The 14,253-nt window shown below is 42.8% G+C and overlaps 1 protein-coding gene across 2 annotated transcripts in view; it reads left to right on the forward strand.

The window, feature by feature from the left end:
- The window catches only part of bcl2b (BCL2 apoptosis regulator b), a 122,705-nt gene that overhangs the window by 49,917 nt on the left and 58,535 nt on the right, over positions 1–14,253 (forward strand). Inside the window, exon 2 of one of the 2 annotated variants that reach the window (XM_055659310.1) lies at positions 12,325–12,943. The exons of the other annotated variant lie outside the window; for it this stretch is intronic. Coding sequence (XP_055515285.1) covers positions 12,325–12,330 — 6 coding nt within the window. The 3' untranslated portion in view covers positions 12,331–12,943. Of the gene's footprint in view, positions 1–12,324; positions 12,944–14,253 lie in introns of those variants that run through there. 2 annotated transcript variants of the gene reach the window in all.

Genomic DNA, 14,253 nt, shown 5'->3' on the forward strand with positions numbered 1-14,253 from the left:
TTAAAATCATAAAACTGTTGATGCTAAAATTCCAAAGTAAAAACACAAATTGCTGGCCTGGTATCATCTCTGAAAAGGGAAACAAATTTAACAACTCATCAGAATTGTGAAGAGTCTCGACCCGAAATGTCACCGATCCATGTTCTCCAGAAATGCTGCCTGACCCGCTGAGTTACTCTGGCACTCAGTGTCCTTTTTGGATTGAGAGATAATGAGTTAGTTTCAAGGTGAGGTAGAGCTGGTTATTTTGAATGGAATATCTTTGACAAGGTGAAGACGGGTTGGAGATGAACTAATAGTTGGACCTCAATTTGAGGACATACATTCTATTTACACCTACAACCCACACTGGGAAAGTCTGTGAACCCTGTTGAGTAGAAGCCCAGCAGTGCCCCTTCATTAGCACACTGAACTAATTTCACTTTCTTTTCTTCAAATCAAATTGTAATTTGGGAGTTTAGATTGACCTAATCCATGCCTGGCTTTGTTTGTAATACATGGAACAGTTTTTGTTTCGGTCCAATATGTGGCTCCAGATAGACTTTTTGTTCAGTACATCAACAACTGTGGTGTTGCTTCTTACAAACATACATAGCTCAAACATTTGATTACTTTTGATGCCAATTTCCCTGGTCCATCATTGACTTTTCCATTCGAATTCTGAATCTTTCCATCTCCATGTCTGGGGAATGGAGAGTAACCAGGGCTCTCACTTAACTTTTTTTCTCTGTTGCCAGCCGGGCAACCTTGGCAGCTTTTTAGGTTGCCAAATGACAGTACAGGTGGCCATTTAAGACGGCTTGCATGATGCGTGCGATAATGTGCTCGGACGAAGTGCGTAGTTACCAGTCGGAATTGTGCTCAATGAAGCATTCACATATTATTTCTGCTTCAAAGTCACAAATTAAACATATTCACCTATCAAGACATGATATATACCACAATGACATACAGCAAAATTATAATACAGTATCTCAACTCTTTTTACGTTGCAATGAATGTAATTTCTATGATTTCGTTCACTTCCAAACAAAAATGGGGTTGGATTATTCTGCGTGTGATCAACCGGTGTCAATAAATGGACCATGGTAACATATATGCTTAACCATGCACACTACAGATTGTTGCAAGCATGTTTTCTGTGAAGGAAAGACATTTATAATGACATGGTCATAGCATGGGTCGTTGGTACATAAACACTCTCATTTCCCATATAATTTATCCACAACAAAATATGCAAGTTGCAAGGAAATTTCTAAAGGCATTTTATGATAATAGCTATTAAAAACGACTATACCCATCTGACATGTTAAACAAGAGACAGGTTAAACAACTGACAAGAGATGGCCAAAGGACATAACTGCAGCAAATGTTCTTTTGGCAATATGTTTAAAGGTGTCAAAACATTACCGGACATTCAGATTAGATGTAGGTGCTGTGAACAGCAATGAAGATACCCAGTTTGTACGCACCACATTTAAATTTTTTTATTGATAAACATCATTCCCACTTCAGAATTAATGTTAAAATTTCAACTGAAATATCTCCTGCCAAATTCGTGATGTATTTGACCGACTGTAGAAGTAAAACCTGGATAAATCCAACGTATAGTTGTGAATGTTGCTCATTAAATAGCTACAGTACTGATACTCCATATTAAGAGCATTGATTTGCCGTTAAAATGAATTCTGTAATTACGTGTCAACGGTAGCAGTGACAATCGAACACTGCGGTTTTAATGTTTCACAATTTAATTAATCCATCTTTTAAAACAAATAATAAAATTGGGAATTAAAACACATTTGGTTGCATTCCGTTATCCAACAGTCAATGTTCGCTCTGAAGACATTTCCAGCGCAGTAGGGTCGGGGGGTGATTCAGTGTGGGATGGATAGATTGGGGGGGGGGGGGGGGGGGGGGGGGGGGGGGTTGAGAAGGCAATCGGTGAGGGATGGATGGATTGAGGCAGGGGAATTAGTGTGTGTTGGTTGGAGTAGGTAAGAGTGTGAGGGGAGAGTGTGGGGGATGTCAGTGGGGGTTGAATGGGGGGGATCAATACGGAATGGATGGGGGGATCAGTACAGGATTAATGGAGGGATTACTACAGGATGGATGAGGGGATCGGTGAAGGAGGAATGGAGGGGGGGTCAGTACAGGATGGATCGGGAGAGTGCAGGATGAATGGGCGGTTCAGTACAGGATGAATGGGGGCAGTGCAGGATGGATGGGAAGGGGGGTCAGTACAGGATGAATTGGGGTGATGTATGATGGATGGGGGGTGCAGGAGAATCAATGCGAGGTGGGTAGGGTGAACAGTACAGGATGAATAAATCGGGGGGGTGGGGAGCACAGGGGATGTCAGTGAGGACTGAATAGAGGCGGGAATGGGGATCAGTGTGGGATGGAGAGGAGGGGTCCCAGGATAAGGTGGGTGGAGGTGGCGTATAAAAGAGAAAGAGAGGGGAAGGGGCAGAGGAGGTGGGGAGGAAGGAAGGTCAGTGCTCCTCAGACAACACTGGCAACATCCTTGGCCTTGGCCGTCCCTGTCCACCGCCAAGTGCCGCCACCAAAAGGGGAGGCAGTTGGGATCTCCTCCCCACCGCCTCCCCTCCTCCGCCAGCCAACAGGAAGGTGCGGGGCCGAGCAGTGCAGGTGCTTCAGACGGCGGAAGGGGGACTCCCCCCTCCCTTCTTCCCTCCCTCCTCGGCATGCGGGAGGCTTTGTTTTGAAAGTGGCTGTTGGCGGAGTGGCACGCAGCGGCCGCTATGAGGGCGGGTGGAGGTGGAGACGCTGTCGTCGTCGTCGCCGCTGCTGTGCGGGGACCATCGTTCGCTCCGACCCTCCATCACCCCACACTACAGCCGTCGCTGCTGCCGACCAGTAAAGTCCCTTATTCCTTTTCTCCAGAGATGCTGCCTTGAGTTACACCCGTTTTTTGTGTCTATCTTCGGTATAAACCAGCGGGACTTTAGGTGGCTATTGGCAACCAGGCAACTATTAATTTCGAGCCCTGGTAACAAACATCCATTACAAAACCACAGGCTCCAAAGTTACTTTGACTGAAACTTCCTCTGCCCTGTCTCCTTTAAGTAATTTATTCCATCCTCTCAGTGCTTTCATTTACATTGCATCTGCTCTGATGAGAAGACTATCCAAACTTTGGGAGGCCTTCCTGAAACATGACTTCTCTAGCACAATTGACAGTCCTTTTGGCCGCAACGTGTTGCTTTTGAGGGAAATCAGTGATGCATTGATTGAAATAGTCTTCTCCATCTCTTACACATATATGATGAAGTAGTACTTGAAAACCAATTGCAAACTGTATGAGTGCATTGGCGTGGTTCAGTGGAAAACATTGTGAACTTCCATCCTCATTTGGTTTTTGCCATTCCTTAGTTATGGTTGGGTCCTTTAAACCCAAAAGAATCAAGCTTAATTTTTCTGCCATTATTGCCAAAAAAAAAAATTTCATGACTAAAACAGGGACCATAAAGCAAGTATTTAACTCCTAGTTGCCATATTTAAGGGTTGCCACTGTGGGCTACTAAATAACCATTTTTGTAAAATGCCAAAGATAGTTCTCTAAACATCTTAGCTCAATTCTCAGTTAACCTTCTCTCTGGATTGTAAAAATGAGCTTAAATTTGTGCACCTTTATACTATTCTTGAATAATGGAGTGACAATTTGTTCCTTTTTCACCAAATTATTTCAAAGAAGATTGTGAAATGTTTTGAATAAGATATTTATTGTGTTTAAAATATTTGCAGGGTTATCAACTTTTGATTCCATCAAGTCCTGTATCTGTTAAATGCCTCTGAGCCCTTTTATTTTCTCTAGCATTACAAAACAGTTATTGTCAACATAGGAAACAAAACCTGAATACTTTGTAAATATACAGTGGCTGTGGGATGAGTGAAAGAACAGGTTATTCTTATGCCGACCCATTGTAACTTGCAAATTACCAAAACCTTAGTGGGGGAACATAGAGTGGGAGACTATTGTGCAACATTTCAAATGTTGACAAGATATTCGCTGATGAGGTTTTGTTGAGTTTTAGTTTAACTGCTGAAGTTTGATTGATAATTTGCCATTTTGTTAAATACGTAAAATTGAACAGTAACATTTAGAGAATATTTGTAAAATTTGTGTTGAATTAGTTAATTCATCTAATAGTGATGGCAAGAATAACACAATTTATTTTGAGTGATCAAATCAAAAACAAGGGCATAGAACAAAATAGCAGATACTACATAGAATGAAACATGAACGGTAATAGTACATCTGCGATAGAACATTTTAAAATTGGCGATGGTATCTGAACCCATCACCCTTCAAGGTCATCAGAGGACCGGCAGGTGAAGGAGTGAGTGCGGGGATTGGCTGAGAAGGTAATCTCTTGTGGAGTTTTTCAGCAGCGGGTGATTTAAAAACTGGTCGGGTCCAGCCTGCAACACATACCATCAAGGTCAGCAGAGGAGCGGCAGATGAAGGAGTGAGTGTGGTGATTGGCTGAGAAATTTAATTAGCAAATCGGTAAGTTTGCGAATAAGTCAATTTATCAGCTAATATAAGCAAGGTTTACTCTAGGGGAGTGGCCTGCCGGGGAGCGGCCTTGTCGAGGGAAGTGCCTTGTGAGAAAAGTGCGAGTCTTTGCCTGGAGAGTCTTTGGCGAGGAGGCTGAGGGAGGAGACCACGCCAAAAGTTGGAGAGGGTGAGACGCCGTGAAGAAATGGCTAGAAAGCTGATTCAGTGTGATGCTTGCAGTATGTGGGAGGTCAGGGACACTGATGGTGCCTCTAGCTGCTACAACTGTGGAAAGTGTGTCCCGGTTCAGATCCTGAAGGACCGTGTTGGGACACTGGAGCGGCAACTGGATGACCTCAGGATCATCTGGGAAAAGCGAGAGTTTCCTGGGCAGAACATACAGCGAGATCGTTAAACACCGAAGATACTGGAAAAGATCAAGTGGGTGCGATGAGGAAGGGAAGGAAGCTTGGAGTACAGGAGACCCCGGGGGATGTACCTCTTAAACAGGTTCACCCTGTTGGAAGCTGTCGGGACAGAAGACACTGCCATTTTGAGCCGCGAACAGATCTGCGAGTCAAAACATGGTGCTGAAGCAAAGTTGAACTCGTGTCTGTACCTCTCACGGTGGAGTCCTACACCGTGGTAGTGTGGGACTCCACCATGAGAGGTACAGACAGGAGTTTCTGCGGCAACAGGCGGGATTCAAGGATGGTGTGTTGCCTCCCTGGTGCCAGGATCCAGGATGTCAAGGATCCATTGCTGGGCATCCTCAAGGGTGAAGGTGAGCAGCTGGGAGTGGTAATGCATGTCGGCACAAATGACTTTGGGAAGAAGAGTAAAGAGATTCTACAGCATGACTTTAGAGAGCTCGGAAGAAGGCTGAAAAGCAGGACATCCAGGGTGGTTCTCTCTGGTTTGCTTCCAGTTCCTCGTGCTGGCGATGGCAAGAGCAGGGAGATAGGGGATCTGAATGAGCGGCCGAGGAGCTGGTGCAGGGAATGAGATTCTTAATCTGAGATCCGTTTTGGGGTAAAGGTGAATTGTACAAAAGGGACGGGTTTCACCTTAAGAGGCAGGGGACCAGCATTCTGGCAGGCAGGTCTGCCACTGGAGTCAAAATTGGCGTAACAAAGTTAATGCCACTGTGGTTATGGGAGAGTTCAATATGCAGGTTGACTGGGAAAATCAGGTTGGTTCTGGACCCCAAGAAAGGGAGTATGTAGAATGCCTCCGAGATTGATTCTTAGAGCAACTTGTACTGGAGCCTACCAGAGAAAAGGCATTTCTGGATTTAGTGTTGTCTAATGAACCAGATTTAATAACGTAAATCAAGGTAAAGGAACCGCTAGGAGGTAGTGACCATAATATGTTTTAATCTGCAATTTGAGAGGGAGAGGTTTTAATCTGCAAATTGAGTAGGAGAAGGTTAAATCTGACGTGTCAGTGTTGCAGTTGAACAAAGGGGACTATGAAGGCATGAGAGAGGAGCTGGCCAAGGTCGACTGGAAAAGGATCTGAGCAGGAATGATAGTGCAACAGCAATGGCAGGAATTTCTGGGCATAATCCAGAAGATGCAGGGTCATTTCATTCCAAAGAGGAAGAAAGATTCTAAGGGGAGGAAGAGGCAATCGTGGCTGAGAAGAGAAGTTAAAGATGGAATAAAACCAAAAGAAAAGGTGTATGACATAGCAAAGAGTAGCAGGAAGCCAGAGGATTGGGAAACTTTCAAAGGACAAATGTGGGTCCCTTGAAGGCAGAAACAGGTGAATATATTATGGGGTACAAAGAAATGGCAGAAGAGTTGAACAGGTACTTTGGTTCTGTCTTCATTAAGGAAGCCACAAACAATGTCCCAGATGTACTAGAGTACAGAGGATCTCGGGAGACAGAGGAACTGAAAGAAATTTACATTAGGCAAGAAATAGTATTGGATAGACTTATGGGAATGAAGGCTTATAAATCCCCAAGAACTGATGGTCTGCATCCCAGGGAATTGTAGACGCATTGGTGATCATTTTCCAGTGTTCTATAGATTCAGGATCAGTTCCTGTGGATTGGAGGGTAGCTGTTATCCCACTTTTCAAGAAAGGAGCAAGAGAGAAATCGGGGAATGATAGACCAGTTAGCCTGACCTCGGTGGTGGGGAAGATGCTGGAGTCAATTATTAAAGATGTAATAACGGCGTATTTGGATAGCAGTAAAAGGATTGGTCCAAGTCAGCATGGATTTATGAAGGGGAAATCATGCTTGACTACTCTTCTGGAATTTTTTGAAGATGTGACAAATAAAATGCATGAAGGTGAGCCAGTGGGTGTAGTGTATCTTGACTTTCAGAAAGTATTTGATAAGGTCCCACACAGGAGATTAGTGGGCAAGATTAGAGCACATGATATTGGGGATAGGGTATTGACATTGATAGAGAATTGGTTGGCAGACAAGAAACAAAGAGTAGGAATAAACGGGTCTCTGTCAGAATGGCAGGCAGTGGCGAGTGGAGTGCCGCAAGGCTCGGTGCTGGGGCCGCAACTTTTTACAAAATATATTGATGATTTAGCTGATGGGATTAAAAGTAACTCGAGCAAATTTGCAGATGACACAAAGCTGAGTGGCAGTGTGAATTGCGAAGAGGTTGCAGGGTGACTTATCCACTTTGGCGGCAAGAACAAGGAGGCAGATTATGATCTCAATGGTGTCAGATTAGGAAAAAGGGAAGTGCAACATGGGTGTCCTTGTACATCAGTCACTGGAAGTAAACATGCAGGTACAGCAGGCAGTGAAGAAAGCTAATGGCATGTTGGCCTTCATAACTAGAGGATTTGAGTATAGGAGTAAAGAGGTCCTTCTGCAGTTGTACAGGGTCCTGGTGAGACCACATCTGGAGTATTGTGTACAGTTTCCGTCTCCTAATTTGAGGAATTACATCCTTATTATTGAGACAGTGCAACGTAGGTTCATGAGGTTAATCCCTGGGATGGTGGGAGTGTCACATGAGGAAAGATAAGAAAAACTGGTCTCATATTCACTGGAATTAAGAAGGATGAAATGGGATCTTATAGAAATGTATAAATGGACTGGACAAGCTGGATGCAGGAAAAATGTTCCCAATGTTGGGGGAGTCCAGAACCAGGGGCCACAGTCTAAGAATAAAGGGGAGGCCATTTAAAACTGAGATGAGAAAAAAACATTTTCACCCAGAGTGGTATGAATTTGTGGAATTCTCTGCCACAGAAGGCGGTAGAGGCCAATTCACTGGATTAATTTAAAAGAGAGTTGGATAGAGCTCTTGGGGCTAGTGGAATCAAGAAATATGGGGAGAAGGCAGGCACGGGTTACTGATTGTGGATGATCAGCCACAATCACAATGAATGGCGGTGTTGTCTCAAAGAGCCAAATGGCCTCCTGCACCTATTTTCTTTGTTTCCATGTAACCCACCAAGCATCTCAAACAAGCTGAACATTCAGAGATAAATAGATTTAACCCAAAAGCTGTTACAGAGACTTGGTTGCATGGTTACCATGGTTAAGAATTAAATATTCCACTCAAAGGTAAGTCAGTACAGAAAAGGAGGTGAAGTATCTCTGATAAAAGATGATAAATAAGGAATGATCTAGACCCAGAAAAACAGTTTAAAAAAAAAAGTAGTGGGAAATAAAAAGGCACGTTGGAGTGGTTTACCAGCATCACAATTAGAGAGAATCAATTAATAGGTTAAGCAGTGGCAAATATAAAATACAAAGATCAATAGGGGAACATTAATTATCAAATGGACTGGGCTGGTCAGATTCCCAAAAGGAGATTGGGAGATGCATACATTGAATGCAATCAGGATAGTTTTCTGCAACAAAATATCTTTAACCTTGTGTCATGAAATAGAATAATTGTTAATCTTATTATGGAGTAGCCTTTGGCAGAATATATTCACTAATCAGTCGTGTTTTTGTGCATTTGCAGATTGAAAGATCAGTTTGAAACCTGGTTCTTGGAAAAATAAAGCCAATTTCTGTACAGATAAGTAGAGTGCAAAATTAGATTTGAAAGGTTTGAGTAGATAATAGCATTTAACAAAATATTTCATGCAAAGGTGGTTGAGAAATAAAAACTCCACTAGAGTGGTGTTCTGTCCTGAAATAAACACATCATATTATATTAAAAGAAGATTTTAAGGTTGTTGATAGCAGCAGTAAGTCTGAAGATTGGCAGTTTTTCAGGAAGCAAAAATTCATAAGGAAAAGATAAATTATAAGAATAAGCAAGAAAAATAACAAGGAGGATTGTAAGTTCTAAAAGTCAAATGTATGAAAGCAGCAAAATATATATATCTACGAGAAATTATAAAAGGAACTAAGAAATGGTTTAGGCAATAGATGGGTAACTTTGTGATGGGCATGAAATAATGTTATGCCTGTGACTTTCCTAAGCATTTTTTATGGAGAGGAAATACCGAGGAAGGTCACGAGCATAATATTAATACTTCAGAAAAGAGGAGCCAGCAGGTACATAGTTTCTTGAAGGTGGCATAGATAGGTAGGTTGGTCTAAAAGGCCTTTGGCACATTGGCCATCATCAGGCGGAATAATGAGTTTAGAAGTTGAGAGGTCACGTTGCAGTTGTATAAGACTTTGCTGAGACTGCATTTAGAGTATTGTGTTCATTTCTGGGCACCTTGTTAACGATATTGTCAAGCTTGAAAGGGTTCAGAGAAGATTTACGAGGATGTTGCCAGGACTTGAGGGTGTGAGCTATAGGGAGAGGTTGTGTAGGCTGGGTCTCTATTCCATGGAGCACAGGAGGATGAGGAGTGATCTTATAGAGATGTATAAAATCATGAGAGGAATAGAGCGATAGATGCACAGAGTCTCTTGCTCAGAGTAGGGGAATCGGGAACCAGATTAAGTTTAAGGTGAAGTGGGAAAGATTTAATAGGAATCTTGAGGGGTAACATTTTCACACAGAGGTGGTGGGTGTATGGAATGAGCTGCCAGAGGAGGTAGTTAAGGCAGGAACTATTTCAACGCTTAAGGAACAATTAGTCAGGTATGTGACTAGGACAGGTTTGGAGGGATGTGGGCCAAATGCAGGCAGGTGGGACTAGTGTAGATGTGGGCAAGCTGGGCCGAAGTGCCTGTTTCCATGATCTATGACTGAGTTGCAGATGGAGATGGCAAAACCAAGGCTCGGTGCAGTCTCATCAAGGTCCTATGGAATTGTCATTTGACTTCCTTACTCCCATTTGCATGTACATGTCATGTTCTTGCTAATCACCAGCTGGGATTATAGCCTTGGTGCAATGATGAAGGGGAGGTAAAGAATAAGTGCACACTGACACTATTGTTAAGCAAAATAAATTGCAGTTGGATGCTTCCTCTGTGTTAGCTCAGGCTGCTGCAAATGTGTTTCAGGATGTCAGCAATAATGATCTTATCTCTAACATTTGTCATCTGTCAGCTCCTCTCCCTTATTACCATCACTTGAACTGGAAAGGCTTGAACTATATCAGCACTACCTCCCTTTTGCACAACCACACCACCTTTATCCTAAAATTATCAGTTTTTATGAACATAGTTTTTCACCAATTGTAGATTGGGAAGACAGAAGCATGACTCCCTGTGTAGGAAGGAACTGTAGATGCTGGTTTACACCAAAGATATAGAGATACACCTTATCCATACCATTACTAAAATTGCACATTATTGGAATTGATGGCGCTTTCTGCTCCCTCTTTTTAATGGAGAAATTGAGAAAAATGGATATCAGGATTTCTTAAATCCCTGGTAATTGATTCAGTTTAGCATTGTGTCTGTTTCAGTTTTTGGCAGGGTTGCTGCCAACCTCAAGTGATGTGCAAGAGCTTGGAATGCAATGCAAAATGGGAAGTTGGCTCATTTGTGTACTGTATACATCTACTGAAGAGTATTCATTTACATAGCGATGATATCAGGAAGCTGAGAAGAGCCACCATGTGAAAATCGAAAAATAATTGAACATTTCTGCTGAAGCTTATTATTTATGGTGTACAAGTTTGTTTCTACTCTTATGATTTTAAACGTTAAAATTATCAGCATTTTGAGATTAAAAATTCTGAAATGGTATTAAAGGGGAATGAATCAAAATGCATTGTTCTGTGTTGATGTCCTGTGCCCCTAATGTTCAGGGTTATGATGCAGGCGGAATGTATTGATGAGCAACCACATGTTATGACACAAAGTCTGGAGTAACTCAGCGGGTCAGGTAACATCGCTGGAGAACACGGATAGGTGATGTTTTGGGTCGGGACCCTTCAGATTAATTTAGGTGCGGTGGGGGTAGAAACCTGGAAGAGAGAAGGGGCAGGACAAAATCTGGCGAGTGTCTCGTAGATACATGCAAAGACAAATGGTGTTAGACAAGGATAGAAGATGTTCTGCCACCTTCAAAATGATTCTACCACCAGTCGAACCTTTCCCATCCCGACCCCTGTCTGCCTTCTGCAGAGACTGCTCCCTTCCCAATTCCTTGAATCACTCATCTCTTCCCAGCCAAACCACCCATTCCCAGGTGCTTTCCCCTACAACCACCTCTTCACTCGCCTCCATCCAAGACCCCAGCAGTCCTTCCAGGTAAAACAGAAGGCTATGTTTACCTCCTCTAACCTCATCTACTGCATTGGGTGTTTCTGATGTCATCTCCTTTACATCGGCGAGACCAAGCGTGGTGCCGGAGATCGTTTCGCCAAATACTTGCGCTCCGTCACTAAGGCCTGCTGAATCTCCTGGTTGAAAAGCATTTTAACCTATGAAATTTGAATTCTCCAGGACTGTTTCGCTATGCTGCCTGACCCTTTGAGTAACACGGCACTTTTAGAAACATAGAAAATAGGTGCAGGTGTAGGCTATTCGGCCCATCGAGGCAGCACCGCCATTCAATATCATCGTGGCTGATCATCAAAAATCACTACCCTGATCTTGCTTTCTCCCCATATCCCTTGATTCCTTTAGCCCTAAGAGCTAAATCCAACTCTCTTTTGAAAACATCCAGTGAATTGGCCTCCACTGTCTTCTGTGGCAGAGAATCCCAGACACAACTCTCTGGGTGAAGAAGTTTGTCCTCTTCTCAGTCCTCTCATCTAGCCTGTCCATTCCTTTAAGAATTTTATATTTTTTTTATAAGGCCCAGTTTCAAACTTCTAAATTCCAGTGAATACGAGTTGCGTTGGGGGAATGGGTGAGTGGTGGAAATGGGCTGTGTTGGCGAAACGTGTGTGGTGGAATATTGCATTGGGGCAATGGGGCCCAATGGGTCGGGGGGGGTAGGGAGGGGAGAGGGGTTATGGAGGGTGGGAGGGAGTGACTGAGGGTGGGGAGTGACTGAGGGTAGGGGAAAGGGGAGGGAGAGGTGAAGGAGGGAGCGGAGGAGGTGAGATGAGAGAAGAGGGAGGGTGAAGAGGAGGGGGAGGGAGTGTTGTTGGATGAAGGAAAATTAGCCATGCCTGCGCAGTTGAGGCTTATGGGTTGGTGGTGGAATATTGCGTTGGGCGAACGGGTTACGTTGGGGGAATGGGCGATTGGCTCCGGGGGGTGCCTGTCTCCGGGGTGAGCGCCGACACCGCGTTCGGGGACCAGCCCTCCCGTGTGACATCATCCCCCACCCCCTGCATTGGGGGACGGGGCCCAACGGGGCCCACTTGGTCTAGTTCTGTATTAAAAACAGAAGATGCCAGAAACACTCAGCAAGTCAGATATATCAATGGAGATAAAAACAGAGGAAATATTTTTTTTAAACATGTTTTTAAACATGTTCATTTTCTCACTTTTCCAGATATGAAGATACCTTAATGGGCATGATCTTAGCAGGAATGGGTGAGGCGAATGATGGGAATGTGTGAGATAGGACAGAGACCAAGTATGTCCTTTGACAGAAGATAGACACAAAAAGCTGGAGTAATGCAACGAGCCAACCAGCATCTCTGGAGAAAAGGAATAGGGTCGGGACCCTTCTTCAGACTGAGAGTCAAGGGAAAGGGAAACAAGATATATAATGACCGTGATATAGAAGAAATTAATGAAAAAAATGCAAAAAAGTAATGATGATAAAGGAAACGGGCTGTTGTTAGCTTTCCAGGAAAAAAATGAATTCAAATGCTAGCAATGATTATTTTCTTGCGAAGAGATAATGAGCCTCTGGAAATGTAATTTAAATATGTTGGCCCGAAACTTAAACTGAAATAGGTAAAGAGTTGAAGCTGTTTCTGGTCTCATGTTGGCTGTTATCCTATCATTGTGGTAATTAACTGCATCCTGGCATTATTTGAAATAAGCTCTCAAGTTGTCCCTGGACAACACACGATCCTTCATTTAGTGAGTACATTTTCAAAGGAACTTTTATACTCAATGAGGACAAAACATTGTTTGTATAATTCAATAAACATTATATCTGTTGAATTATTATTTTTTTTGCATTTGCTTTTTGAATTTGTTTTCAGTTCTTTCTCCAACCACTTTTGTCTGTATCTTAAGACTGGATTATGGTAAATGAATGGTCTAAAATAAACCAAAAGCAGTGTTTCTAGAACAATATTTTCAATCAAGGGTACAATTGCTGATAAACATTAGCACTACGTCTATAATGTTATGCGCAAACTAGACATGAATGCATGAGCTGGGGCTTATACTTTGAGCCTATTTGTAGATTCTCATTATGAATGTTTGTTTTCGACATGCATCAAGTTGTCTAGGTTAAAAATCAATCTGAAACTGTAATTGGGTTAGGAAGAATTATTTAAAGGCAAGGGACTTTTTACAAACGCTGATTTTAAAACTCTTCTAATTGGCTGACTTGTCCCACAGAAGTTATAATTGAAGGCAAGGGTCATCCTCTTTTGCTGCAGCTGAGATTTTGATGTTAAACTGTGAATTTTGCTAATTACACCATTTAAATCCAGGTTATGAAAATAGTTGTAGACGAGGTGAGCTTGAACTTTAGGTTTTCATTGGCTATAATTAGATGAAAAGTTAAGTTGCATTACTTGAACTCTAAGAACACCGGTAGTGGTAGCTATCTTCATTCTAAGAAATTGGGTGGTTTTGATGCTATACAATTAATTATCACATCTTGGAACTTTTTGTAGAGCTCATGTGAATCTATTGCACTTTAAATGTTTTTATCTGGGTTGTAAACAGCACAAGACAGGAGACGCTGTTTAAGTTTGTGAGAAACTTCGCCGTTGTGAATAATTTTCTATGAATATCCTCCTTCCAGTTTGTCAAGCAATTTTAAACTTTACTCATTCACTGATCAGAATTCAACATTGCTTCAATGAGTGTTCAATAATAAATGTGATCCTTTGGGCTTAACTTTGTATTTTCCAAAATGGAATACAGGTACACAACCTTTATCCGAAATTCTAAATAACGAAAAGCTCCGAATAGCGGACATTTTTTCGGTCCTTGAAGAAAGGTCCTTGAAGACGTTCACCGAGGGCAGCCCGCAGAGGTGACAGCGGAACCTCTGGTCGGTCCTCGAAGAAAGGGGAACTAAATCCCCATTCATAAAAGAGAAGGTGAGGGTATATTGCGTGGGAGGGTTAATAATTGACAATCTGCTGCTGCCTGCCTGGTAGACTCACGATACACAGTGTATCATGAGTCTTGCGTGGGAACGTTTTAACTCAGCGGGCAGGCAGCAGCAGATTGTCGCTCCCTTCAGTTTCACCCCACCTACACCCCTCTGCTTCCCGGCCATGTGTGT

The sequence above is a fragment of the Leucoraja erinacea genome, chromosome 2 (assembly GCF_028641065.1).
Source record: "Leucoraja erinacea ecotype New England chromosome 2, Leri_hhj_1, whole genome shotgun sequence".
Lineage (NCBI taxonomy): Eukaryota > Metazoa > Chordata > Chondrichthyes > Rajiformes > Rajidae > Leucoraja > Leucoraja erinaceus.